Source organism: Oncorhynchus gorbuscha, linkage group LG12, assembly GCF_021184085.1.
Source record: "Oncorhynchus gorbuscha isolate QuinsamMale2020 ecotype Even-year linkage group LG12, OgorEven_v1.0, whole genome shotgun sequence".
In the NCBI taxonomy this organism is placed as follows: domain Eukaryota; kingdom Metazoa; phylum Chordata; class Actinopteri; order Salmoniformes; family Salmonidae; genus Oncorhynchus; species Oncorhynchus gorbuscha.
In genome coordinates, this window is record NC_060184.1 from 24,279,039 (window position 1) to 24,306,323 (window position 27,285).

The 27,285-nt window shown below is 44.2% G+C and overlaps 1 protein-coding gene across 1 annotated transcript in view; it reads left to right on the top strand.

Moving 5' to 3' along the window:
- LOC123990739 (plasminogen-like) overlaps positions 1-27,285 on the top strand; it is a 34,735-nt gene that overhangs the window by 3,748 nt on the left and 3,702 nt on the right. The window contains exons 5-15 of the mRNA XM_046291560.1: positions 9,537-9,676; positions 9,912-10,032; positions 11,627-11,745; positions 11,965-12,127; positions 12,259-12,383; positions 12,601-12,760; positions 13,106-13,299; positions 21,468-21,616; positions 21,744-21,837; positions 26,110-26,224; positions 26,352-26,426. Of these exons, the coding sequence (XP_046147516.1) occupies positions 9,537-9,676; positions 9,912-10,032; positions 11,627-11,745; positions 11,965-12,127; positions 12,259-12,383; positions 12,601-12,760; positions 13,106-13,299; positions 21,468-21,616; positions 21,744-21,837; positions 26,110-26,224; positions 26,352-26,426 (1,455 nt within the window). The remainder of the gene's footprint in view (positions 1-9,536; positions 9,677-9,911; positions 10,033-11,626; positions 11,746-11,964; positions 12,128-12,258; positions 12,384-12,600; positions 12,761-13,105; positions 13,300-21,467; positions 21,617-21,743; positions 21,838-26,109; positions 26,225-26,351; positions 26,427-27,285) is intronic.

The window sequence follows — 27,285 nt, forward strand, 5'->3', positions numbered from 1 at the left end:
ACCAATGAACCGCGGAGTCAACTTGCGAGAAGCTGTCGTAAGGGGAAGGTTACGAGTGGAAAGCCACACTCTCTGACCGCGATAATACCTAGGACTCTTAATCCTACGTTTATTGGCGGCTCTCACAGTCTGCGCCCTGTAACGGCAAAGTGCAGACCTGACCCTCCTCCAGGTGCGCTCACAACGTTGGACAAAAGCCTGAGCGGAGGGAACGCTGGACTCGGCGAGCTGGGATGAGAACAGAGGAGGCTGGTACCCCAGACAACTCTGAAACGGAGATAGCCCGGTAGCAGACGAAGGAAGCGAGTTGTGAGCGTATTCTGCCCAGGGGAGCTGTTCTGCCCAAGACGCAGGGTTTCGAAAAGAAAGGCTGCGTAATATGCGACCAATCGTCTGATTGGCCCTTTCTGCTTGACCGTTAGACTGGGGATGAAAACCGGAAGAGAGACTGACGGAAGCACCAATCAAACGACAGAACTCCCTCCAAAACTGTGACGTGAATTGCGGGCCTCTGTCTGAAACGGCGTCTAACGGGAGGCCATGAATTCTGAACACATTCTCAATGATGATTTGTGCCGTCTCCTTAGCGGAAGGAAGCTTAGCGAGGGGAATGAAATGTGCCGCCTTAGAGAACCTATCGACAACCGTAAGAATCACAGTCTTCCCCGCAGACGAAGGCAGACCGGTAATAAAGTCTAAGGCGATGTGAGACCATGGTCGAGAAGGAATGGGAAGCGGTCTGAGACGACCGGCAGGAGGAGAGTTACCTGACTTAGTCTGCGCGCAGTCCGAACAAGCAGCCACGAAATGGCGCGTGTCACGCTCCTGAGTAGGCCACCAAAACCGCTGGCGAATAGAAGCAAGCGTACCCCGAACGCCGGGGTGGCCAGCTAACTTGGCAGAGTGAGCCCACTGAAGAACAGCCAGACGAGTAGAGACAGGAACGAAAAGAAGGTTACTAGGACAAGCGGCGCGGCGACGCAGTGTGAGTGAGTGCTTGCTTTACCTGTCTCTCAATTCCCCAGACAGTCAACCCGACAACACGCCCTTCAGGGAGAATCCCCTCGGGGTCGGTAGAAGCCACAGAAGAACTAAAGAGACGGGATAAGGCATCAGGCTTGGTGTTCTTAGTACCCGGGCGATAAGAAATCACGAACTCGAAACGAGCGAAAAACAACGCCCAACGAGCTTGACGTGCATTAAGTCGTTTGGCAGAACGGATGTACTCAAGGTTCTTATGATCAGTCCAAACGACAAAAGGAACGGTCGCCCCCTCCAACCACTGTCGCCATTCGCCTAGGGCTAAGCGGACGGCGAGCATTTCGCGGTTACCCACATCATAGTTGCGTTCCGATGGCGACAGGCGATGAGAAAAATAAGCGCAAGGATGGACCTTATCGTCAGAATGGAAGCGCTGGGATAGAATGGCTCCCACGCCCACCGCTGAAGCGTCAACCTCGACAATGAATTGTTTAGTGACGTCAGGAGTAACAAGGATAGGAGCGGATGTAAAACGCTTCTTGAGGAGATCAAAAGCTCCCTGGGCGGAACCGGACCACTTAAAGCACGTCTTGACAGAAGTAAGAGCTGTGAGAGGGGCAGCAACTTGACCGAAATTACGAATGAAACGCCGATAGAAATTAGCGAAACCTAGAAAGCGCTGCAACTCGACACGTGACTTAGGAACGGGCCAATCACTGACAGCCTGGACCTTAGCGGGATCCATCTGAATGCCTTCAGCGGAAATAACAGAACCGAGAAATGTGACAGAGGAGACATGAAAGGCGCACTTCTCAGCCTTCACGTAGAGACAATTCTCTAAAAGGCGCTGGAGTACACGTCGAACGTGCTGAACATGAATCTCGAGTGACGGTGAAAAATCAGGATATCGTCAAGGTAGACGAAAACAAAGATGTTCAGCATGTCTCTCAGTACATCATTAACTAATGCCTGAAAGACAGCTGGAGCATTAGCGAGACCGAACGGCAGAACCCGGTATTCAAAATGCCCTAACGGAGTGTTAAACGCCGTTTTCCACTCGTCCCCCTCTCTGATGCGCACGAGATGGTAAGCGTTACGAAGGTCCAACTTAGTAAAGAACCTGGCTCCCTACAGAATCTCGAAGGCTGACGACATAAGGGGAAGCGGATAACGATTCTTAACCGTTATGTCATTCAGCCCTCGATAATCCACGCAGGGGCGCAGAGTACCGTCCTTCTTCTTAAAAAAAAACCCCCGCTCCGGCGGGAGAGGAAGAAGGCACCACGGTACCGGCGTCGAGAGAAACAGACAAATAATCCTCGAGAGCCTTACGTTCGGGAGCCGACAGAGAGTATAGTCTACCCCGAGGGGGAGTGGTCCCCGGAAGGAGATCAATACAACAATCATACAACCGGTGAGGAGGAAGGGAGTTGGCTCTGAACCGACTGAAGACCGTGCGCAGATCATGATATTCCTCCGGCACTCCTGTCAAATCACCAGGTTCCTCCTGAGAAGAGGGGACAGAAGAAACAGGAGGGATAGCAGACATTAAACACTTCACATGACAAGAAACGTTCCAGGATAGGATAGAATTACTAGACCAATTAATAGAAGGATTATGACATACTAGCCAGGGATGACCCAAAACAACAGGTGTAAAAGGTGAACGAAAAATCAAAAAGGAAATGGTCTCACTGTGGTTACCAGATACTGTGAGGGTTAAAGGTAGTGTCTCACATCTGATACTGGGGAGAAGACTACCATCTAAGGCGAACATGGGCGTGGGCTTCCCTAACTGTCTGAGAGGAATGTCATGTTTCCGAGCCCATGCTTCGTCCATAAAACAACCCTCAGCCCCAGAGTCTATCAAGGCACTGCAGGAAGCAGCCGAACCGGTCCAGCGTAGATGGACCGACAAAGTAGTACAGGATCTTGATGGAGAGACCTGAGTAGTAGCGCTCACCAGTAGCCCTCCGCTTACTGATGAGCTCTGGCTTTTACTGGACATGAAATGACAAAATGTCCAGCAGAACTGCAATAGAGGCAAAGGCGGTTGGTGATCCTCCGTTCCCTCTCCTTAGTCGAGATGCGAATACCTCCCAGCTGCATGGGCTCAGTCTCTGAGCCGGAGGGAGGAGATGGTTGAGATGCGGAGAGGGGGAACACCGTTAACGCGAGCTCTCTTCCACGAGCTCGGTGACGAAGATCTACCCGTCGTTCTATGCGGATGGCGAGTGCAATCAAAGAGTCCACGCTGGAAGGAACCTCCCGGGAGAGAATCTCATCTTTAACCTCAGCGTGGAGTCCCTCCAGAAAACGAGCGAGCAACGCCGGCTCGTTCCAGTCACTGGAGGCAGCAAGAGTGCGAAACTCTATAGAGTAATCCGTTATGGATCGATCACCTTGACATAGAGAAGCCAGGGCCCTGGAAGCCTCCTTACCAAAAACTGAACGATCAAAAACCCGTATCATCTCCTCTTTAAAGTTCAGATAATTGTTAGAACACTCAGCCCTTGCCTCCCAGATAGCTGTGCCCCACTCCCGAGCCCGACCAGTAAGGAGTGAAATGACGTAAGCGATCCGAGCTCTCTCTTGAGTATGTGTTGGGTTGAGAGAGAACACAATATCACACTGGGTGAGAAAGGAGCGGCACTCAGTGGGCTGCCCAGAGTAACATGGTGGGTTATTAACCCTAGGTTCCGGAGACTCGGAAGACCAGGAAGTAGCTGGTGGCACGAGACGAAGACTCTGAAACTGTCCTGAGAGGTCGGAAACCTGAGCGGCCAGGGTCTCAACGGCATGACGAGCAGCAAACAATTCCTGCTCGTGTCTGCCGAGCATTGCTCCCTGGATCTCGACGGCAGTGTTGCGAGAATCCGTAGTCGCTGGGTCCATTCTTGGTCGGATCCTTCTGTTATGCTGGTGAATGAGGACCCAAAAGCGACTTAACGGAAACAGAGTCTTTATTCCAGTTTTAAACAAAAGCGATAATCCTGGATATTATCTAGGTAAAAGCAAAACAGGAAAACTGAAATCCACTCGTCAGTAGAGAGGAATGACTGGAGACGCGACCACAGACTGCAGGTCGCTTCGGGTAGGCACCGGCCGTAGCTGACATTGACACCTGCTCACACGCAGCATCTGAAGAAGGTAAAACACGACAGGGCGGAACAAGGACACAGAACAGCGAACATCAAGCAAGGATCCGACAAGGACAGAAGCGGGAAACAGAGGGAGAAATAGGGACTCTAATCAGAGGGCAAAATAGGGGACAGGTGTGAAAAGAGTAAATGAGGTAGTTAGGAGAATGAGGAACAGCTGGGAGCAGGAACGGAACGGTAGAGAGAGAGAGCGAGAGAGGGAGAGAGGGAGGGAGAGAGAGAGGGATAGAAAGAGGGAAAGAACCTAATAAGACCAGCAGAGGGAAACAAATAGAAGGGAAGCACAGAGACAAGACATGATAATAAATGACAAAACATGACCCCATGTTGTGTAGGTGAAGGCAAGACAAACTTAAACCAAAAACCCATTGGCTTAACAATAAAGTGGCAAGGGGAATCACCAATATAACCCTGTTACACTAGCATCCTAACAGTGCACTGTGCACCCGTCGACTTTGGTTTCCAACCAGGGTTGCCAGGTCAAGTTCAAATTTCTAAAACAATGACAACTCATAACATGCTAAAAAGGCCTGAAAACATTTTACAGCAAGAGAGTAGTTGCCATATCTACACAATAAACCAATTTTACATAACGTTATCGAGACAATTTAGAAGGAATATCATAGTAACTTGTAATGTTAGAAGCAAAATTCAGGTTTCCTCAAAATAATAATTATTGCAAGCTATGACAAGACTTAATTTAGGAATTTTAATATGTGACAAGAGAAAAGATGATTCACCCTTAATAAACTCGCAAGATCATTTCCCATCAATGGTTGTCGATTGAAAGGGAAGGGAGTATAGTATATGGCCAATACACCACGGCTAAGGGCTGATCTTAACACGACGCAACACAGAGTGCCTGGATATATTGGCCATATACCACAAACCCCCAGGGTGACATATTGCTATTATAAACTGGTTAACAATGTAATTAGAACAGTAAAAAGTAATGTATTTTCATACACGTGCTATATGGTCTGATATACCACGGCCTTCAACTAATCAGCATTCAGGGCTTGAACCAGGATTATAATTTAAATAAATCACTTTGCGCATGTGCATGATTATAGATAAATCTGACAGGAGAGTTCGAGTGATGAAAGTTGGACAGAGGATCTCGAAATCTCTGATCAAGAAAAACTTGGATGAATAAAAAAAAACTAAATGTTAGGCTATTTTCTGGCTGTTATAAATGGCCCATTTGGAAGAATGACTTGTCATTTCAATAGGTATAGGCAGGGGCGCCGTATGTAAAAACAAATCTATATTAAATTATCAACCTATCATCATTAATATAGTATTTTATTTACAATGTACTAATAAAACTAACGGTTTATAAAAATAAAAAAAACATTTGTTGGCAAAATTAAACATCCAGAGAGCCTCTGTATTGCTGAGAACAGACTGAGAACAAGATATATCTCAAAGTAATGGCTGGATTGCCATAAAATGTGTGCACAATCAAGACCCCAAGTGGAAGAAACCTATTGATTTGGTGACGACTTGACCTTTCCTCTAGCGCCACTATCAGGCCCTTTCGTTTCCATTTCCATTTTGTTTTCCATTTCCACTTTTACAGCTGCTTATTTTCTATTTGGTATGTACGTATACTTAGTTCAAAAATCTGCTGCTGATTTTATTATATTGTTTGTTATATCATTCTATAGATGATCATGTTAATTCATTTTAATTGAAGAGGTACATTAGATTTATTTTAAGTTATTCTTAAGTTAGATTTATTTTAAGTTATTCATTAAGGTTATGAGAATTTTCTATTCAAGAATTTGACCATTACAATCACATTTAGACTGTAAAAGATTACCTTTAGCACATTTCTTATAGAGGGTATCAGTTTTGCATCAAATAGTGAATTCCACTGTATGCAGAATGTTGCATGCATGTGTGCACAGGGTTATATTTTCACAGCTCACTGTCAGTAAATATCGTACAGTAAATATTGGACTACAACAGAGTTCCAAGCCTGCAAAGGTAGAGTTATTTAAAGCTTTGAATGGGTTGATTGGGTTCTGGAAGTGTGTGCCTACAGCAGCAATTGGTGTAGCTGCAGGGTTGGTGGGGCCTGTGGTGGTGGGGCCTAATGTGATGTATTTTCATAGGGCACAAAATCCCTGGCAGCGCCCATGGGTATGAGCTACAGACTAAAATCTAATATTTTTTTGCCATAGTTTGCTAAAATAAAAGCAGGTAGCCTATAGCCCCTGATAGAGCTATATCTCATTTCAGATAGTTTTCAGTAGCCTAGACAAGATGTAGACAAGATGTAAACTGAACAATTTAGCCGCTTGCTCAGTTCAAATTAACAGACTAATTTATTCAACATAAATAGCGAGGCGATTTCGCAATAAGAAGTGCTTGTTTCCCTAGTAGCCTGCTTGAATAGGATACTGAAGATGGGGTCATAATTTCAATTTCTGAATTTAAAATGTATAATATGTATATGAACTGAATTTGTTTGTTAACAACAGCCAGTGTTTATTTGTGTAATTGATTTACCGTCAATCTAATGCGTTGATAATAACACAAGGCTACAACAACAATAAACTGAAGGTATAGGCTATTTAATAAATTGGTTTGACAGCTCCAGGTAGGCTACATAAGTGGCACACATTGATTTGCAATGACTCCAGTGATATCATCATTTCAACATATATATTGTATCAAATGATAGCCTACAGTGACATATACATGAATAGGCTACTTGATGGGCAACAGAGGCAAACGTATAATTCTCCACATTTGGCCTAATGTCAGTTTCAATGGGGTCTTTTTCCTATTAAAAAATAACCACAAGTGGGAGTTCCATAACTTCCATTTCAAATTTCCAATCGGGGAGCCCCCGAGACCAACGACTGAGCATGCATAAAGCACTGCCGGCCAAACCCTCCCCTACCCGGACGACGCTGGGCTAATTGTGCGCCGCCTCCCGGTCGCGGTCGAAATATATATATATTTAAGAGAAATGCCTTGGCGGGCGCGGTGCAATTTAGAAATAGCCCAAAAGCCTGCAACATCGTTGTCAAAGTAGCCCAATTAGGTAAAAAACCGCGAACATTGGCAACACTGTTTCCAAGTCACAAAATACTGAAACCAGAGAGTTCTATATAATGACGAGATAATCATGTCAATTCAATTCAATTCAAGGGCTTTATTGGCATGGGAAACATGTGTTAACATTGCCAAAGCAAGTGAGGTAGACAACATACAAAGTGAATATATAAAGTGAAAAACAACAAAAATTAACAGTAAACATTACACATACAGAAGTTTAAAAACAGTAAAGACATTACAAATGTCATATATATATATATATATATATATATATATATATATATATATATATATATATATATATATATATATATATATATATATATATATATAAATAAATAAAAGGATACAAGCACATTATTCCATCGGTCATTACCCCACCTTTAACAAAATGAGGCTCAAGATTCTGACAAGAAACAAGGTGCTCACTTTGTCCTGAGTGGTTACAGTAGACCAGTGCAGATGAAGAAGCGGGAACCACATTGGACTAATGACATACCTAGGATAGGATAAGTGATCCTTCTCACCCCCCCCCCCTTTAAGATTTAGATGCACTATTGTAAAGTGACTGTTCCACTGGATGTCATAAGGTGTAATTTGTAAGTCGCTCTGGATAAGAGCGTCTGCTAAATGACTTAAATGTAATGTAATGTTAAATGTATATATACAATGTACAAATAGTTAAAGGACACAAGATAAAATGAATAAGCATAAATATGGGTTGTATTTACAATGGTGTTTGTTCTTCACTGGTTGCCCTTTTCTCGTGGCAACAGGTCACAAATCTTGCTGCTGTGATGGCACACTGTGGAATTTCACCCAAAAGATATGGGAGTTTTTCAAAATTGGATTTGTTTTCGAATTCTTTGTGGATCTGTGTAATCTGGGGGAAATATGTCTCTCTAATATGGTCATACATTGGGCAGGAGGTTAGGAAGTGCAGCTCAGTTTCCACTTCATTTTGTGGGCAGTGAGCACATAGCCTGTCTTCTCTTGAGAGCCATGTCTGCCTACGGCGGCCTTTCTCAATAGCAAGGCTATGCTCACTGATGTCTCCACCCCAACAATGGGAAAGGGGGATACCTAGTCAGTTGTACTACTGAATTGCATTCAACTGAAATGTGTCTTCCGTATTTAACCCAACCCCTCTGAATCAGAGAGGTGCGGGGGGATAACATAATCCAGACAGCATCGGATGAATGGTCAACACATACTTTGACAGAGGGGCGCTGTTTCGCTCGCTCGGGTGCTTTAACTGAGATTGATGAATCTTCCTGTTGGGGCGCGTTTCGGTCAAATAAATGATCAATATTTCAACATTTCTATATAATATTTTTATTTGGACGGGCAAGGGGGTACGTTAGATTGGGCCAGGCCATCCATAGCTGTCTCTGACTTGTACAATATTTCTCATATTCCTATTAAGTATTTTATTTACAAAATATGGACAACCCGAAGATAAAAAAATGAGAGAATGCCAAGAGTGTGCAAAGCTTTCATCAAGGCAAAGGGTGGTTACTTTGAATTGTAAAAATGAAGAAAAACCCTTGAATTAGTAGGTGTGTCCAAACTTTTATTGTATATAGAATGACAAAGCTGTAAAACATTATCTTACATATAAACCATCAACTTAGTGAATATAATTATTATAATTATTAATATAATAGTTTAATATGAGGGTTTCAGCATTAAATACCCTTAACACACTTTGATTTATTTTACTATGTCAAAAATGTATTTGTTGTCAATGTTTTGGAGTCAGACTGGTGGCAGTAAATAGTTGGAAGAGGTAATTGAAAATGGAAAATAATGCCATTGTTGATTAGATGCTTTGTTCCATTAATTATGCTATTTTCTCTTGAACCATATGGGCTGTCTACTAGAAACTCGTAGACAGATATACACAGATGTAAAAAAAAAAATATTAATTAAATGAATACTCTATATAAATACACATTTTTGAAGTTACTCAAGTTAACTTTGATAAATTACCGATAGCCTTGCCACCCTACATACAGTATATCACTTTACTATTCACGAGAATACTGTAGAACAGATTTCCAAAATTAAAATCACTTGGAGCTGATTTGCTGGTGTTTTTAGTCTGTTATGTCCAACAATAGAAAAAATATTTTGCTCAGAGAACTTGGAGGGCCAAATAAAATCACGCACATCCTGCAACAATAAAAAAATTGAATTCATACAATATGTTATGAATTTGTAAGTGCTTAAAATCCTGTTCAATCTCTTAAGTAACTTGTGACGCTAGATTTCTTAACACCTAAATTAAATCCACGTTATCTTTGTGAATGTCTCTTACAGCATGACTCCATCAACACACCCCAAAGCTGACCTGGAGTCCAACTTCTGCAGAAACCCTGATGGGGACAGCAAAGGTCCATGGTGCTACACAACAGACCCTGACATCAGATGGGAGACCTGCAATGTCCAGAACTGCAGCGGTACCCTCAATATCTTGTTATGTCCCAATAAGCTAATGAAACAGCTGGTGTCATGTTGGCACAAGTTAAGAATTCAAAACCACTAAATTACTATCTATATTTAACAAAGAGTTGACTACTTTTTTTTAGTCACTCGCTCATCATGACAGTGCAATTTAAAAAATGCAGTGGGTAATTTGGTAATGTAATATGGAAGTGTTTTATTTCTTTATTTCTGCTGTGGTTTGGTCCATAGATGAATGCATGCACTGCAGTGGTAAGAACTACAGGGGAAAGATCTCCACCACTGAGAATGGCTACACCTGCCAGCACTGGAACGCCCAGAAACCTCACAACCATGGCTACATTCCCAGCGCGTAATAGTCTCTCTCTCTCTCTCTCTCTCTCTCTCTCTCTCTCTCTCTCTCTCTCTCTCTCTCTCTCTCTCTCTCTCTCTCTCTCTCTCTCTCTTTCTCTCTCTCTCTCCCTCTCTCTCTCTCTCTCCCTCTCTCTCTCTCTCTCTCTCTCCTCTCTCTCTCTCTCTCTCTCTCTCTCTCTCTCTCTCTCTCTCTCTCTCTCTCTCTCTCTCTCTCTCTCTCTCTCTCTCTCTCTCTCTCTCTCTCTCTCTCTCTCTCTCTCTCTCTCTCTCTCTCTCTCTCTCTCTCTCTCTCTCTCTCTCTCTCTCTCTCTCTCTCTCTCTCTCTCTCTCTCTCTCGCTCTCTCTCTCTCTCTCCCTCTCTCTCTCTCTCTCTCTCTCTCTCTCTCTCTCTCTCTCTCTCTCTCTCTCTCTCTCTCTCTCTCTCTCTCTCTCTCCCTCTCTCTCTCTCTCCTCTCTCTCTCTCTCTCTCTCTCTCTCTCTCTCTCCCTCTCTCTCTCTCTCTCTCTCTCCTTCTCTCTCTCTCTCTCCCTCTCTCTCCCTCTCCCTCTCTCTCTCTCTCTCTCTCTCTCTCTCTCTCTCTCTCTCTCTCTCTCTCTCTCTCTCTCTCTCCCTCTCTCTCTCTCTCTCTCTCTCTCTCTCTCTCTCTCTCTCTCTCTCTCTCTCTCCCTCCCTCTCTCTCTCTCTCTCTCTCTCTCTCTCTCTCTCTCTCTCTCTCTCTCTCTCTCTCTCTCTCTCTCTCTCTCTCTCTCTCTCTCTCTCTCTCTCTCTCTCTCTCTCTCTCTCTCTCTCTCTCTCTCTCTCTCTCTCTCTCTCTCTCTCTCTCCCTCTCCCTCTCCCTCTCTCACTCTCTCTCTCTCAGTAATATCTGTGTAATAACTGTGAGCTCCAAACGTATTGGATTTTGAAATTATACAACGACTATGAGGGTATTTCCATCAATATCGGGTGAACCGTTTAGAAATTACAGCACTTTTTGTACATAGTCCCCCATTTTAGGGGACCAAAAGTATTGTGTATTAATTAATGTAGTCAAAAGTCTTTGGTCCTATATTCATACCATGCAATGACTAAATCAATCTTGTGACTTTACAAATGTGTTGGATGCATTTGCCGTTTGTTTTGGTTGTGTTTCAGATTATTTTGTGTCTAATTGAAAAGAATGCTAAATAATGTACTGTGTCATTTTGGAGTCACTTGTATTGTAAATAAGAATATAATGTTTCTAAACACTTATTCATTCATGTGGATGCTATTATAATTATGGATAATCCTGAATTAATTGTGAATAATGATAAGTGAGCAAAGTTACAGATGCATAAATATTAGCATGTCTTAACTGACTTGCCTAGTTCAATAAAAATTTACAGAAACTGCTTTAATTTCTAAACTGCTTTAATTTCACCTGTTAAGGATGAAAATACCCTCAAATTTAAGTTTATCATCTGTACTTGAACCTCATAATTTAAAATCCAAAGTGCTGGAGTACAAAAAACAAAAAATGTGTCACTGTCCCAATACTTTTGGGCTCACTGTATATGTCTAACCATGTGCTCCTTCATCTCGTTCTCTCCCCACCCTCCCTGTCTCTCCAGTCTTCTTGAGAAGTACCTGGAGGAAAATTACTGTAGGAACCCAGACGGAGACCCCAGACCCTGGTGTTTCACCACCAGCCCCTCCAAACGCTGGGACTTCTGCTCTATCCCTCGCTGCAGTGAGCTATCATAGATATACAACACTATTACTAGTATATTGTCTATGGCTTTCGTAACCTGGACCCTTTCTACTCCCTACTAGCGACTCTGTCACCCCATGTATTATTTTCATCTTGTATCTCTTTTGTCTCCCATGACCCCTGTTTCCCCTGCTCTTTCACATAAATATAAACAATTTAATCCCAGGGAGTTTTCCTCACTCGTTCCCTCTCCCCTAGCCTCTGAGCCTCCCAGGGAGGTGGAGGAGCTCACCTGTGCCACAGGCGACGGCAGTGCCTACAGGGGAACCATCGGAGTGACAGCATCTGGGAAAGCCTGTCAGGTCTGGGCAACTCAGACGCCCCAACAGCACAACAGAACTCCAGACAACTACCCATGCAAGTAAGATTGACCCATGAGATTGGGTAACTTGTTTTTACTCAAGCAAGAACCAAACTCAGTGTTTTAATGTCTTATAGATACAGGCTGACTGTGATTTAACCAATATGTGTGGTTGTTTGTGTTCCTGTCAGAGGCCTGGAACTGAACTACTGCAGGAACCCAGACCATGAGAAGATGCCCTGGTGCTTTACTACAGACCCAGAGACGCGCTGGGAGTACTGCAAGGTGCCTAGCTGTGGAGATGTTCCTGGACCAGGTCGCTTGACACTGCATCATGATGATGATGATAATGAAGATTACATTGATGATGTTAATGCATTGGATTTATATAGCTTTCCCAAATGCTAAAATCGCTATATACTAACTACATAGCGAAACTCATGTCATCCACTAGCAATCCATACAGCCTACATTTTTCACCAAAATTCAGATTTAATTTGGTTGATGTGGCTCATATTGTTTTTAAACCTCAGATTACGCAGCTCCCCCTCCAGCTGAGGAAGACTGCTATGTGGGCGACGGGACAGACTATCGTGGCATGGTGACAGAGACCATCAGTGGGAAGAGATGCCAGTCCTGGAGCTCGATGACACCTCACAGTCACAATAAGACACCGCAGGTCTTCCCTAAAGCGTGAGGTCTAGAGCATAGTCAAAGAATCTCTAACCACTGGGCAAAAACTGGTTGAATCTACGTTGTTTCCACGTAATTTCAAACTACACAATCTATGTGATGACACTGAATCAATGTGGAAAACTGATTAGATTTGCAAAAAGTCATCAGCGTAAGGGCATTTAGAACTTGTGTAAATCAAATGTAAATCAAAACTAGATGTTGAACTGATGTCTGTGTCAAGTGGGTAATGTAATATCTCTAGCTTTATCTCTGTCGTCTACTACCTAGTCATTAAAAGCCAAACAATGTAATATGTCATCTTCAGTGTCTGAGGACATTATGTCTTAAATATGTGCTTCACAGCGATTTGAGAAGAAACCTGTGTAGGAACCCTGATGGCGACCGTGCACCATGGTGCTACACCGCTGACCCCTCTGTTCGTTGGGAGTTCTGCAGTGTGAATAGATGCCCAACTGCTCCCAAGCCTACTCCTAAACCTGACAAACATGACCAGCCCGAACCAAAACCCTCCCAGGCACCCTCAGACGACAGCAGAGGTAATCTCTCCATCCTTTCATCAGTGCTTGGGAAGCTATTTTGAAAATATACAGTGATCTCCAAAAATATTGCGTCGGTGACACATATTTTGTTGTTTTGGCTCTGTACTCCAGCAATTTGGATTTGATATGATACAATGATTGTGAGGTTAAAGTGCAGACTGTCAGCTTTGATTTGAGGGTATTTTCATCGATATTTGGTGAACCGTTTAGAAATTACAGCACTTTTTGTACATAGTCCCCCCATTTTTGGCGACCAAACGTATTCACTTATGTGTGTATTAAAGTAGTAAAATGTCAAGTATTTGGTCCCGTATTCCTAGCATGCAATGACTACATTAAGCTTGTGACTATACAAACTTGTTAGATGCATTTGCTGTTTATTTTGGTTGTGTTTACGATTATTTTGTGCCCAATATTAATTAATGCTAAAAAATATATTGTGTCATTTTGAAGTCACTTTTATTGTAAATACGAATAGAATATGTTTCTAAACACTTCTACATTAATGTGGATGCTACCATTATAAAAGATAATCCTGAATGAATCATGAATAATGATGAGCAAGAAAGTCAGACAAGAATCTTGCTAACCTCCAAGACATGCTAACCTCTCACCATTACGATAACAGAAGAGGTAAGCATTTTTTGGGGGGGTATGATATTTATACCTCTGTAACCTTCTCACTCATCATTATTCACGATTCATTCAGCATTATCCATAATCATAGTAGCATCCACATGAATTAATTAACAAGAAAAAGTTGAAACGTCTTGAGTAAATAAGTATTCAACCCCTTTGTTATGGCAAGCCTAAATCAGTTCAGAAGTAACAATGTGCTTAAAGCTGCAATATGTCAGTTTTTGGGCGATCCAAACAAATTCAAAACAAATATGAGTTATAGATCTGTCATTGTCATTGAAAGCAAGTCTAAGAAGCGGTATATATGTTCTATGTGCGCTATTTCTATGCTTCCCGTTCTTACATTTAGTTTTTGCTTCTTTTACCTTCGGTTTTGTACACCAGCTTCAAACAGCTGAACAATATAATATGTTTGCTTTTGGAAAATATATTTCACAGCAGTTTAGATGGTACAATGATTATTTACACTATACTTGCTTATTTTGTCAAATCAACAAAAATTAGGCTTAACTATTAGAATTTTAGCAACCAGGAAATGCTGGTGCAATTTCTGCATAGTGCATATTTAACAAGTCTCATAATAAATTGCTTGGACTCACTCTGTGTGCAATAATAGTGTTTAACATGATTTTTGAATGACTACCTCATCTCTGTACCACACACATACAATAACCTGTTAGGTCCCTCAGTCGAGCAGTGAATTTCAAACACAGATTCAACCACAAAGACCAGGGAGATTTTCCAATGCCTCGCAATGGTCACCTATTGGTACATGGGTAAAAATATAAAAAGCAGACTATTAATACCCCGTTGAGCATGGTGAAGTTACACTTTAAATGGTGTATCGATACTCAGCGATTTCACCATGACTTTAAAACAGTTACAGAGTTTAATGGCTGTGATAAGAGAAAACTGAGGATGGATCAACAACATTGTTGTTTCTCCACAAAACTAACCTAATTGACAGTGAAACGAAGGTCTGTACAGAAGAAAAATATTCCAAAACATGCATCCTGTTTGCAACAAGGCACTAAAGTAATACTGCAAAATATTTGGCAAGGCAATTCACTTTTTGTCCTGAATACAAAGTGTTATGTTTGGGGCAAATCAAATAGAATACATTACTGAGTACCACTCTCCATATTTTCAAGCATAGTGGTGGCTGCATCATGTTATGGGTATGCTTGTAATTGTTAAGGACTGGGGATAAAAACAATTACAGAATGGAGCTAAGCACAGGCAAAATCCTAGTGGAAAACTTGGTTCAGTCTGCTTTTTACCAGACACTGGGAGATGAATTTACCTTTCAGCAGGACAATAACCTAAAACAGGAGGACAATTCTACACTGGAGTTGGTAACCAAAAAGACAGTAAATGTTCCTGAGTGGCCAAGTTACAGTTTAGACTTAAAGCTGCTTGAAAATCTATGGTAAGACTTGAAAATTGTTGTCTGGTAAGACTTGAAAATTGTTGTCTAGCAACAACCAATTTGACAGATCATTTTGAAAATAATAATGAACAAATATTGTACAACTCAGGGGTGCAAAGCTCTTAGAGATTTACCCTGAAAGACTCACAGCTGTAATTGCTGGCAAAGGTGATTCTAACATGTATTAACTCAGGTGTGTGAATACTTATGGAGATGAGATATTTCTGTATTTAATTTTCAATACATTTGCAAAAATGGCTAAAATGTCTAAATAAATATTTTCAATGTCTAAAAACATATTCATTTTGAATACAGGCTGTAACACAACAAATTGTGGAAGAAGTCAAGGGGTATGAATACTTTAGGCACTGCAAATCTGAAATGCCATAGACTACAATTCATTTTAGGTTAATTTGCTACCAGAATGTGTAATTTTGTCATGCAGGTGAAAGAGGACCCAAAAGCGACTTGGCGAAAACAGAGTCTTTAATCCAGTAAAGTAAATACAAACAAAAAACACAACTTTCACTCGAAATGACGAGGACAAACTGGAGACTCGATCTTGAACAGCAGGGGAACAGCAGGTTGCCTCGGGAAGGCACTTGAACCAGACAGACTCAGACACCTGCTCACCACGCAGCATCTGAGGAAAACACGACACGACAGGGCGATACACAAACACAGCACGGTGAATTCTAGACAAGGAACCGACAGGACAGGAACGGAACACAAAGGAAGAAATAGGGACTCTAATCAGGGGAAAGGATCGGGAACAGGTGTGGGAAGACTAAATGATTGATTAGGGGAATAGGAACAGCTGGGAGCAGGAACGGAACGATAGAGAGAAGAGAGAGCGAGAGAGTGAGAGAGGGAGGGGGAGAGAGAGGGATAGAAAGAGGGAAAGAACCTAATAAGACCAGCAGAGGGAAACGAATAGAATGGGAAGCACAGGGACAAGACAAGATAATAAATGACAAAACATGACAGTACCCCCCACTCACCGAGCGCCTCCTGGCGCACTCGAGGAGGAATCCTGGCGGCAACGGAGGAAATCATCAATGAGTGAACGGTCCAGCACGTCCCGAGACGGAACCCAACTCCTCTCCTCAGGACCGTAACCCTCCCAATCCACTAAGTATTGGTGACCCCGTCCCCGAGAACGCATGTCCATGATCTTATGTACCTTGTAAATAGGTGCGCTCTCGACAAGGACGGGAGGGGGGAGGGAAGACGAACGGGGGTGCGAAGAAAGGGCTTGACACAGGAGACATGGAAGACAGGATGGACGCGACGAAGATGTCGCGGAAGAAGCAGTCGCACAGCGACAGGATTGACGACCTGGGAGACACGGAACGGACCAATGAACATGGAGTCAACTTACGAGAAGCTGTCGTAAGAGGAAGGTTGCGAGTGGAAAGCCACACTCTCTGGCCGCAACAATACCTTGGACTCTTAATCCTGCGTTTATTGGCGGCTCTCACAGTCTGTGCCCTGTAACGGCAAAGTGCAGACCTCACCCTCCTCCAGGTGCGCTCACAACGTTGGACAAACGCTTGAGCGGAGGGAACGCTGGACTCGGCAAGCTGGGATGAGAACAGAGGAGGCTGGTAACCCAGACTACTCTGAAACGGAGATAACCCGGTAGCAGACGAAGGAAGCGAATTGTGAGCGTATTCTGCCCAGGGGAGCTGTTCTGCCCAAGACGCAGGGTTTCTGAAAGAAAGGCTGCGTAGTATGCGACCAATCGTCTGATTGGCCCTCTCTGCTTGACCGTTAGACTGGGGATGAAACCCGGAAGAGAGACTGACGGACGCACCAATCAAACGACAGAACTCCCTCCAAAACTGTGACGTGAATTGCGGGCCTCTGTCTGAAACGGCGTCTAACGGGAGGCCATGAATTCTGAATACATTCTCGATAATGATTTGTGCCGTCTCCTTAGCGGAAGGAAGTTTAGCGAGGGGAATGAAATGTGCCGCCTTAGAGAACCTATCGACAACCGTAAGAATCACAGTCTTCCCCGCAGACAAAGGCAGACCGGTAATGAAGTCTAGGGCGATGTGAGACCATGGTCGAGAAGGAATGGGGAGCGGTCTGAGACGACCGGCAGGAGGAGAGTTACCCGACTTAGTCTGCGCGCAGTCCGAACAAGCAGCCACGAAACGGCGCGTGTCACGCTCCTGAGTCGGCCACCAAAAGCGCTGGCGAATAGACGCAAGAGTGCCTCGAACACCGGGATGACCAGCTAACTTGGCAGAGTGAGCCCACTGAAGAACAGCCAGACGAGTGGAAACAGGAACGAAAAGGAGGTTACTAGGACAAGCGCGCGGCGACGCAGTGTGCGTGAGTGCTTGCTTAACCTGTCTTTCAATTCCCCAGACTGTTAACCCGACAACACGCCCATAAGGAAGAATCCCCTCGGGATCAGTAGAAGCCACAGAAGAACTAAACAGACGGGATAAGGCATCAGGCTTGGTGTTCTTGCTACCCGGACGGTAAGAAATCACAAACTCGAAACGAGCGAAAAACAACGCCCAACGAGCTTGACGGGCATTAAGTCGTTTGGCAGAACGGATGTACTCAAGGTTCTTATGGTCTGTCCAAACGACAAAAGGAACGGTCGCCCCCTCCAACCACTGTCGCCATTCGCCTAGGGCTAAGCGGATGGCGAGCAGTTCACGGTTACCCACATCATAGTTGCGCTCAGATGGCGACAGGCGATGAGAAAAATAAGCGCAAGGATGAACCTTATCGTCAGACTGGAAGCGCTGGGATAGAATGGCTCCCACGCCTACCTCTGAAGCGTCAACCTCGACAATGAATTGTCTAGTGACGTCAGGAGTAACGAGGATAGGAGCGGACGTAAAACGTTCTTTTAGAAGATCAAAAGCTCCCTGGGCGGAACCGGACCACTTAAAACACGTCTTGACAGAAGTAAGAGCTGTGAGAGGGGCAGCAACTTGACCGAAATTACGAATGAAACGCCGATAGAAATTAGCGAAACCTAAAAAGCGCTGCAACTCGACACGTGACCTTGGAACGGGCCAATCACTGACAGCTTGGACCTTAGCGGAATCCATCTGAATGCCTTCAGCGGAAATAACGGAACCGAGAAAAGTAACGGAGGAGACATGAAAAGAGCACTTCTCAGACTTTACGTAGAGACAATTCTCTAAAAGGCGCTGTAGAACACGTCGAACGTGCTGAACATGAATCTCGAGTGACGGAGAAAAAATCAGGATATCGTCAAGATAGACAAAAACAAAGATGTTCAGCATGTCTCTCAGAACATCATTAACTAATGCCTGAAAAACAGCTGGCGCATTGGCGAGACCAAACGGCAGAACCCGGTACTCAAAATGCCCTAACGGAGTGTTAAACGCCTTTTTCCACTCGTCCCCCTCTCTGATGCGCACGAGATGGTAAGCGTTACGAAGGTCCAACTTAGTAAAGCACCTGGCTCCCTGCAGAATCTCGAAGGCTGATGACATAAGGGGAAGCGGATAACGATTCTTAACCGTTATGTCATTCAGCCTCGATAATCCACGCAGGGGCGCAGAGTACCGTCCTTCTTCTTAACAAAAAGAACCCCGCCCCGGCCGGAGAGGAAGAAGGCACTATGGTACCGGCGTCAAGAGACACAGACAAATAATCCTCGAGAGCCTTACGTTCGGGAGCCGACAGAGAGTATAGTCTACCCCGAGGAGGAGTGGTCCCCGGAAGGAGATCAATACTACAATCATACGACCGGTGAGGAGGAAGGGAGTTGGCTCGGGACCGACTGAAGACCGTGCGCAGATCATGATATTCCTCCGGCACTCCTGTCAAATCGCCAGGTTCCTCCTGAGAAGTAGGGACAGAAGAAACGGGAGGGATGGCAGACATTAAACACTTCACATGACAAGAAACGTTCCAGGATAGGATAGAATTACTAGACCAATTAATAGAAGGATTATGACATACTAGCCAGGGATGACCCAAAACAACAGGTGTAAACGGTGAACGAAAAATCAAAAAAGAAATAGTCTCACTGTGGTTACCAGATACTGTGAGGGTTAAAGGTAGTGTCTCAAATCTGATACTGGGAAGATGACTACCATCTAAGGCGAACATGGGCGTAGGCTTCTCTAACTCTCTGAAAGGAATGTCATGTTTCCGAACCCATGCTTCGTCCATGAAACAACCCTCAGCCCCAGAGTCTATCAAGGCACTACATGTAGCACCCGAACCGGTCCAGCGTAGATGGACCGACAAAGTAGTACAGGATTTTGATGGAGAGACTTGAGTAGTTGCGCTCACCTGTAGCCCTCCGCTTACAGATGAGCTCTGGCTTTTACTGGACATGAATTAACAAAATGTCCAGCAACTCCGCAATAGAGGCACAGGCGGTTGGTGATCCTCCGTTCCCTCTCCTTAGTCGAGATGCGAATCCCTCCCAGCTGCATGGGCTCAGACTCTGAGCCAGAGGAGGGAGATGGTTGCGATGCGGAGCAGGGAAACACCGTTGATGCGAGCTCTCTTCCACGAGCCCGGTGACGAAGATCTACCCGTCGTTCTATGCGGATGGCGAGAGCAATCAAAGAGTCCACATCTGAAGGAACCTCCCGGGAGAGAATCTCATCCTTAACCACTGCGTGGAGTCCCTCTAGAAAACGAGCGAGCAGCGCCGGCTCGTTCCACTCACTAGAGGCAGCAAGAGTGCGAAACTCAATAGAATAATCCGTTATGGACCGTTCACCTTGGCATAAGGAAGCCAGGGCCCTAGAAGCCTCCCTACCAAAAACTGAACGGTCAAAAACCCGAATCATCTCCTCTTTAAAGTTCTGGAACTTGTTAGAGCAATCAGCCCTTGCCTCCCAGATAGCTGTGCCCCATTCTCGAGCCCGGCCAGTAAGGAGTGAAATGACGTAAGCAACCCGAGCTCTCTCTCTAGAGTATGTGTTGGGTTGGAGAGAGAACACAATCTCACACTGCGTGAGAAAGGAGCGGCACTCAGTGGGCTGCCCGGAGTAGCAAGGTGGGTTATTAACCCTAGGTTCTGGAGGCTCGGCAGGCCAGGAAGTAACAGGTGGCACGAGACGTAGACTCTGGAACTGTCCAGAGAGGTCGGAAACCTGAGCGGCCAGGTTCTCCACGGCATGGCGAGCAGCAGACAATTCCTGCTCGTGTCTGCCGAGCATGGCTCCTTGGATCTCGACGGCAGTGTAACGAGCGTCTGAAGTCGCTGGGTCCATTCCTTGGTCGGTTCCTTCTGTCATGCAGGTGAAAGAGGACCCAAAAGCGACTTGGCGAAAACAGAGTCTTTAATCCAGTAAAGTAAATACAAACAAAAAACACAACTTTCACTCGAAATGACGAGGACAAACTGGAGACTCGATCTTGAACAGCAGGGGAACAGCAGGTTGCCTCGGGAAGGCACTTGAACCAGACAGACTCAGACACCTGCTCACCACGCAGCATCTGAGGAAAACACGACACGACAGGGCGATACACAAACACAGCACGGTGAATTCTAGACAAGGAACCGACAGGACAGGAACGGAACACAAAGGAAGAAATAGGGACTCTAATCAGGGGAAAGGATCGGGAACAGGTGTGGGAAGACTAAATGATTGATTAGGGGAATAGGAACAGCTGGGAGCAGGAACGGAACGATAGAGAGAAGAGAGAGCGAGAGAGTGAGAGAGGGAGGGGGAGAGAGAGGGATAGAAAGAGGGAAAGAACCTAATAAGACCAGCAGAGGGAAACGAATAGAATGGGAAGCACAGGGACAAGACAAGATAATAAATGACAAAACATGACAAATTTAGCCTATTTAACACAAAAACTATGTTTCAAGTGAGAATTAGGCAGGGCTGATGCCGAAAAAGAAAGGAAAGTATTGCTTACTTTACCCACATTTTATTTTAGACAAAAAAAAATAAGTGTGTGTAGTTCCAGTAGTTAGCTACACCTCTACATAAACATATAGTAATTCATTACTGAAAACACTACCTAGATTAGAATTCAGTTCAACATTCATTCATTCACCCTACATTGTCAATGTTGAGGGTAGAAATGTTATCCCTGATATTGTTTTCTGTTGACTGGCTTTCAGATTGCAAGGTGGGCAACGGGGGGACATACAGGGGTCCTACTTCCATGACCATGTTGGGTGTCACCTGTCAGAGTTGGAGCGCCCAGAGCCCCCATCAGCACGCCAGCTTCACCCCTGAATCCCACCCTGACAAAGGCATGGAGTCCAATGTAAGTTCAAAGAGTCTTCTTATAAGACATATTTAAATCATGTCAGATGATGCTGCAAATGTATTGCATATGACGGACATTTGGGAAGATGTACTTACATTTATTCTGCGCCCCTCTTCACTTTTAGAATTGTAGAAACCCTGACAATGATGTGAATGGACCATGGTGCTACACCACAGACAGAAACCAGAAATGGGACTACTGCCAAATCCCAGATTGTGGTATGTGGACTACTGTGACCAGGGTGCAAATTGTTGGGGAGCCAGGGGGGCTCAGCTCCCCTGAATGAAACATTAGCTCTACTAAATACAACAAAAGTCTATATTTGGGGGGTGTCTAAATAATGCTAATTTAACCATTATCCTTTTTTAAATGCAGTTGTAAATACACTGCTCAAAAAAATAAAGGGAACACTTAAACAACACAATGTAACTCCAAGTCAATCACACTTCTGTGAAATCAAACTGTCCACTTAGGAAGCAACACTGATTGACAATAAATTTCACATGCTGTTGTGCAAAAGGAATAGAATACAGGTGGAAATTATAGGCAATTAGCAAGACACCCCCAATAAAGGAGTGGTTCTGCAGGTGGGGACCACAGACCACTTCTCAGTTCCTATGCTTCCTGGCTGATGTTTTGGTCACTTTTGAATGCTGGCGGTGCTTTCACTCTAGTGGTAGCATGAGACGGAGTCTACAACTCACACAAGTGGCTCAGGTAGTGCAGCTCATCCAGGATGGCACATCAATACAAGCTGTGGCAAGAAGGTTTGCTGTGTCTGTCAGCGTAGTGTCCAGAGCATGGAGGCGCTACCAGGAGAAAGGCCAGTACATCAGGAGACGTGGAGGAGGCCGTAGGATGACCTCCAGCAGGCCACAAATGTGCATGTGTCTGCTCAAACGGTCAGAAACAGACTCCATGAGGGTGGTATGAGGGCCCGACATCCACAGGTGGGGGTTGTGCTTACAGCCCAACACCGTGCAGGACGTTTGGCATTTGCCAGAGAACACCAAGATTGGCAAATTCACCACTGGCGCCCTGTGCTCTTCACAGATTAAAGCAGGTTCACACTGAGCACGTGACAGACGTGACAGAGTCTGGAGACGCCGTGGAGAACGTTCTGCTGCCTGCAACATCCTCCAGCATGACCAGTTCGGCGGTGGGTGGCATTTCTTTGGGGGGCCGCACAGCCCTCCATGTGCTCGCCAAAGGTAGCCTGACTGCCATTAGGTACCGAGATGAGGTCCTCAGACCTCTTGTGAGACCATATGCTGGTGCGTTTGGCCTTGGGTTCCTCCTAATGCAAGACAATGCTAGACCTAATGTGGCTGGAGTGTGTCAGCAGTTCCTGCAAGAGGAAGGCATTGATGCTATGGACTGGCCCACCCGTTTCCCAGACCTGAATCCAATTGAGCACATCTGGGACATCATGTCTCACTCCATCCACCAATGCCACGTTGCACCACAGACTGTCCAGGAGTTGGCGGATGCTTTAGTCCAGGTCTGGGAGGAGATCCCTCAGGAGACCATCCGCCACCTCATCAGGAGCATGCCCAGGCGTTGTAGGGAGGTCATACAGGCACGTGGAGGCCACACCCACTACTGAGCCTCATTTTGACTTGTTTTAAGGACATTACATCAAAGTTGGATCTGTTATGCAGGTGAATGAGGACCCAAAAGCGACTTGGCGAAAACAGAGTCTTTAATCCAGTAAAGTAAATTTACAATCATAAGGCATAATTCCACTCGTAATGACGAGAACAGACTGGAGACTCGATCAAGAACTGCAGGTTGCCTCGGGAAGGCACTTGAACTTAGCAGACTCAGACACCTGCTCACCACGCAGCATCTGAGGGAAATGGAGAGTGCATGGCTGTGTGCTCAATTTTATGCAACAAGTCGCCTCCCTACCACTGAGGAAGTACAGCTCCCGCTCAGCCCAGTCAAAACTGTTCGCTGCCCTGGCCCCCCCAATGGTGGAACAAACTCCCTCACGACGCCAGGACAGCGGAGTCAATCACCACCTTCCGGAGACACCTGAAACCCCACCTCTTTAAGGAATACCTAGGATAGGTTAAGTAATCCCTCTCACCCCACCCCCCCCCTAAGTTTTAGATGCACTATTGTTAAGTGACTGTCCCACTGGATGTCATAAGGTGAATGCACCAATTTGTAAGTCGCTCTGGATAAGAGCGTCTGCTAAATGACTTAAATGTAAATGTAAATGGAAACACGACACGACAGGGCGATACACAAACACAGCACGGTGAACAATAGACAAGGATCCGACAGGGCAGGAACGGAAAACAAGGGGAGAAATAGGGACTCTAATCAGGGAAAAAGATATGGAACAGGTGTGGGAAGACTAAATGATTGATTAGGGGAATAGGAACAGCTGGGAGCAGGAACGGAACGATAGAGAGAAGAGAGAGAGGAAGGGAGAGAGAAAAAGGGGAACGAACCTAAAAAGACCAGCAGGGGGAAAACGAACAGAAGGAAAAGCAAAATGACAAGACAATCTAAGACAAAACATGACAGGATCAGCCTGTAGTGTGGTTTTCCACTTTAATTTTGAGTGTCACTCCAAAACCCAGACCTCCATGGGTTGATACATTTGATTTCCATTGATAATTTTTGTGTGATTTTGTTGTCAGCACATTCAACTATGTAAAGAAAAAAGTATTTAATAAGAATATTTCATTCATTCAGATCTAGGATGTGTTATTTTAGTGTTCCCTTTGTTTTTTTGAGCAGTGTATGTTTTACAGTGGTAAATATGAAAATAAAAGCTTTCAAATGAAACAAACACCCCCACCTCTCTGTCATGGTTTAAACCATTTATTTCTAGTGGCTGCACAAACCTCCCTGTCCACAGCACTGTTCACTCAGTAGTGCTGCATTTTGGCCATTGCTGAGCTCCTTATAAAAGCATAGATCTTCCTTTGCACTTGCTCATTTTCGCCATTTGTTTGCCATGTGCCCTTGATAAAAAAAGACCAATGCCTTTATTCCAATGCATTAGATTTATCCGTTGTTTATCCGTTTGGTTTTGTCAGTCAGCTGTTTAGAGCACTCATTGCGGTGTTCTCTGAGCCATGCTGGCCAGAAGAAGTAGACCATTTATTTAGCTTTATTCTTTTCTATCAATATTTGTTTTCTTTCCTGGATCAGCTGATGATGGTTGCCAATATTACTAGACAACTAGCCTACAGCTAGACACCAATCTGCATCCAACCCATCCAACATTAATGACAGTAGACCTATAGTTGATTCTTTTGGTTAGAAGCATTACATTTTGCAATGGCATAGGCCTGCATTATTTTGGATTTGTGTGCCCATGAGAACGGTTTTCATGGCAAAACATAATTACATTTTACGTAGGCATAGTTATACTTACAGTGCATTTTCCGAGATCTCCAAGATCCAGGAATCGTACTGGATTTAAGTTCAATGCTCTAATTCAATTGTTAAATGCTTAATAGTTACAAATAACACTGTCATAAATGTCATTCATGAAAGGAAAGAAATTTAGTGTTTTATGTCACACGGTCTATGAAGACTCCAAGCATTCAACTCGTGAATTATGACCAGCTCATGAACTAAGACGTAATCATGTTTTGATTTAACTCTTGTGTTCATGTGTGTAAAATTGCCTCGGCTGAGAGGGCAGGCTACCAGCAGTGGTGTAGGCCTAGTGGAATGTATGTGCAGCTAAATGCAGTTTAACCACCTTTTTCAGAAAAATGCAGTGAAAGTATAGGGAGCATTATTTGTTTTCACGTGACTGGAAATCAGAGTTTACCCACCAAGTATTCTTTTTACCACTACACCACTGGCTACAGAAAGGCCTATTTGAAGTGCATAGTACTAGGCCTACACATTGTAGCCTCGTCTAGTAAATTGACCCTGTGTGTTAGGCTGACCATCCAGTTTTTCCTGGGACAGTTTCAGCCCCATTTCAGGAGCCCCGACTTTTCAGGCTACCAAAAAAGTACATTTGCCAGCAAGCCATTCAATTAATGTCGGCCTACTCATTGGCAATCACTGAATGTCATTAGGCACAACTTTTGGTGTTTTGTAAACAGATGTGTATTTCCGTTTCTATTATTTTGGAGTGGAGGAACATGCACAGGTAGCCATCATTTTGAAGTGATTTGTTTGACAATCAGATTAAAGCATCATTAATGGTTGTGTTCATGACACATTTAAAGCTAATACATTTTTACCTTAAATTACTTCTTTATTATAGACCCATAAAAAAATATTGTGCACCCAATAACCCCCCTACCCCCCACCCAGAATGTCACGGTGTAATTCGCACTCTGATTGTGAGTGACAGTTTCTGTTAATAATTATACAAATGGGTGTTGTTTTAACACAGTTGCTTTAACCAGATGTACTGTATGTGGTCACTGTATGTATATCTGCCTGCATTCTATCTGGTCTACATTTGTAGAATTCACAAATAAAAGTGCATTTTTGGTCTCCAGCTGGCTTGACATGTGGGCAGCCTGTTACAAAGCCCAGGAGGTGTTTCGGTCGCATCGTTGGAGGTTGTATATCCAAGCCTCACTCATGGCCCTGGCAGATCAGCCTCAGGACTAAGTATGGAGGATAGCATCCCATTCCCTTTCATGAATCTCATTAACATATTGATAATTACATACAATAAGACAAAACAATATCTCACAGAGAACTTACTCACTTAACCCTTCTGTCTGTCCCTCTGCAGCACTGGCGTCCATTTCTGTGGAGGAACTCTGATTGCCCCTCAGTGGGTCCTCACTGCTGTCCACTGCCTGGAGAGGTGAGAGAGCAGCCCTCATCAGTGCCCATATGAGGCTTACTACTCACTAAACCTATACCAACCAGAAGGGCAGTTATACATACTGTGTAGTAGTCGCCAATGTTTCCTCAAATTATTTTTGACTCTAAGCAAATTTAATGTCTGCTGAGTGCAAACATGAACATTGTGAAAATCCTGTGCTGACACGGACGCTGTAACTGCTTTAAGTTACAGTTTTAACTGTGGCCAAGTAGGCTACTGTGGCTATTTGATTATAATGTAGACCTACCAGAGTGGCCTACCATCAAAAACAATGGCGAAAAATGCATCACATAACATTTTAAGATGGAAATAGTTGTTCTATCGTTCAGCCTACAGTAGCAGCCTATGTGTGGTGTTCAATGTAGGCCTACATTCCATCGGACTTTTGGGAGAACAAAAACATGAAGGGCTTGACATTAACCTGTTTATTCACTTGTCATTTAGACAAGAAGGTGACTGAAAATGTTGTGTTTGATGCAAGAAACCACTTTACAATTGTTTAAATTTGTATTATTCCCATAGCATTATTACAGAGAATCAGACAAATGATGTAACCCTCTGCCTCCTGGCTACTTATCTTATTCAAGTCTGTCTGAAATTACAACACTGCCCCTTTAAGACATAAAACAATCTCTTTACCTGAGTTGCTTTTCAAAGATGTCTAGAAATGCACACGTTTTGTGCTCTTGTAGGAAGCAACCAATCCCCCATTGTTGACAAGAAATTAGCTTTATCCGGCGTAATAACTCACTAACTAGCAAATAGTATGAACAAATGTGTACAGGTGGCTACATATAGCTCTCGCTTGATCTCAGAACAAGTGACAGCTCATGCTGTC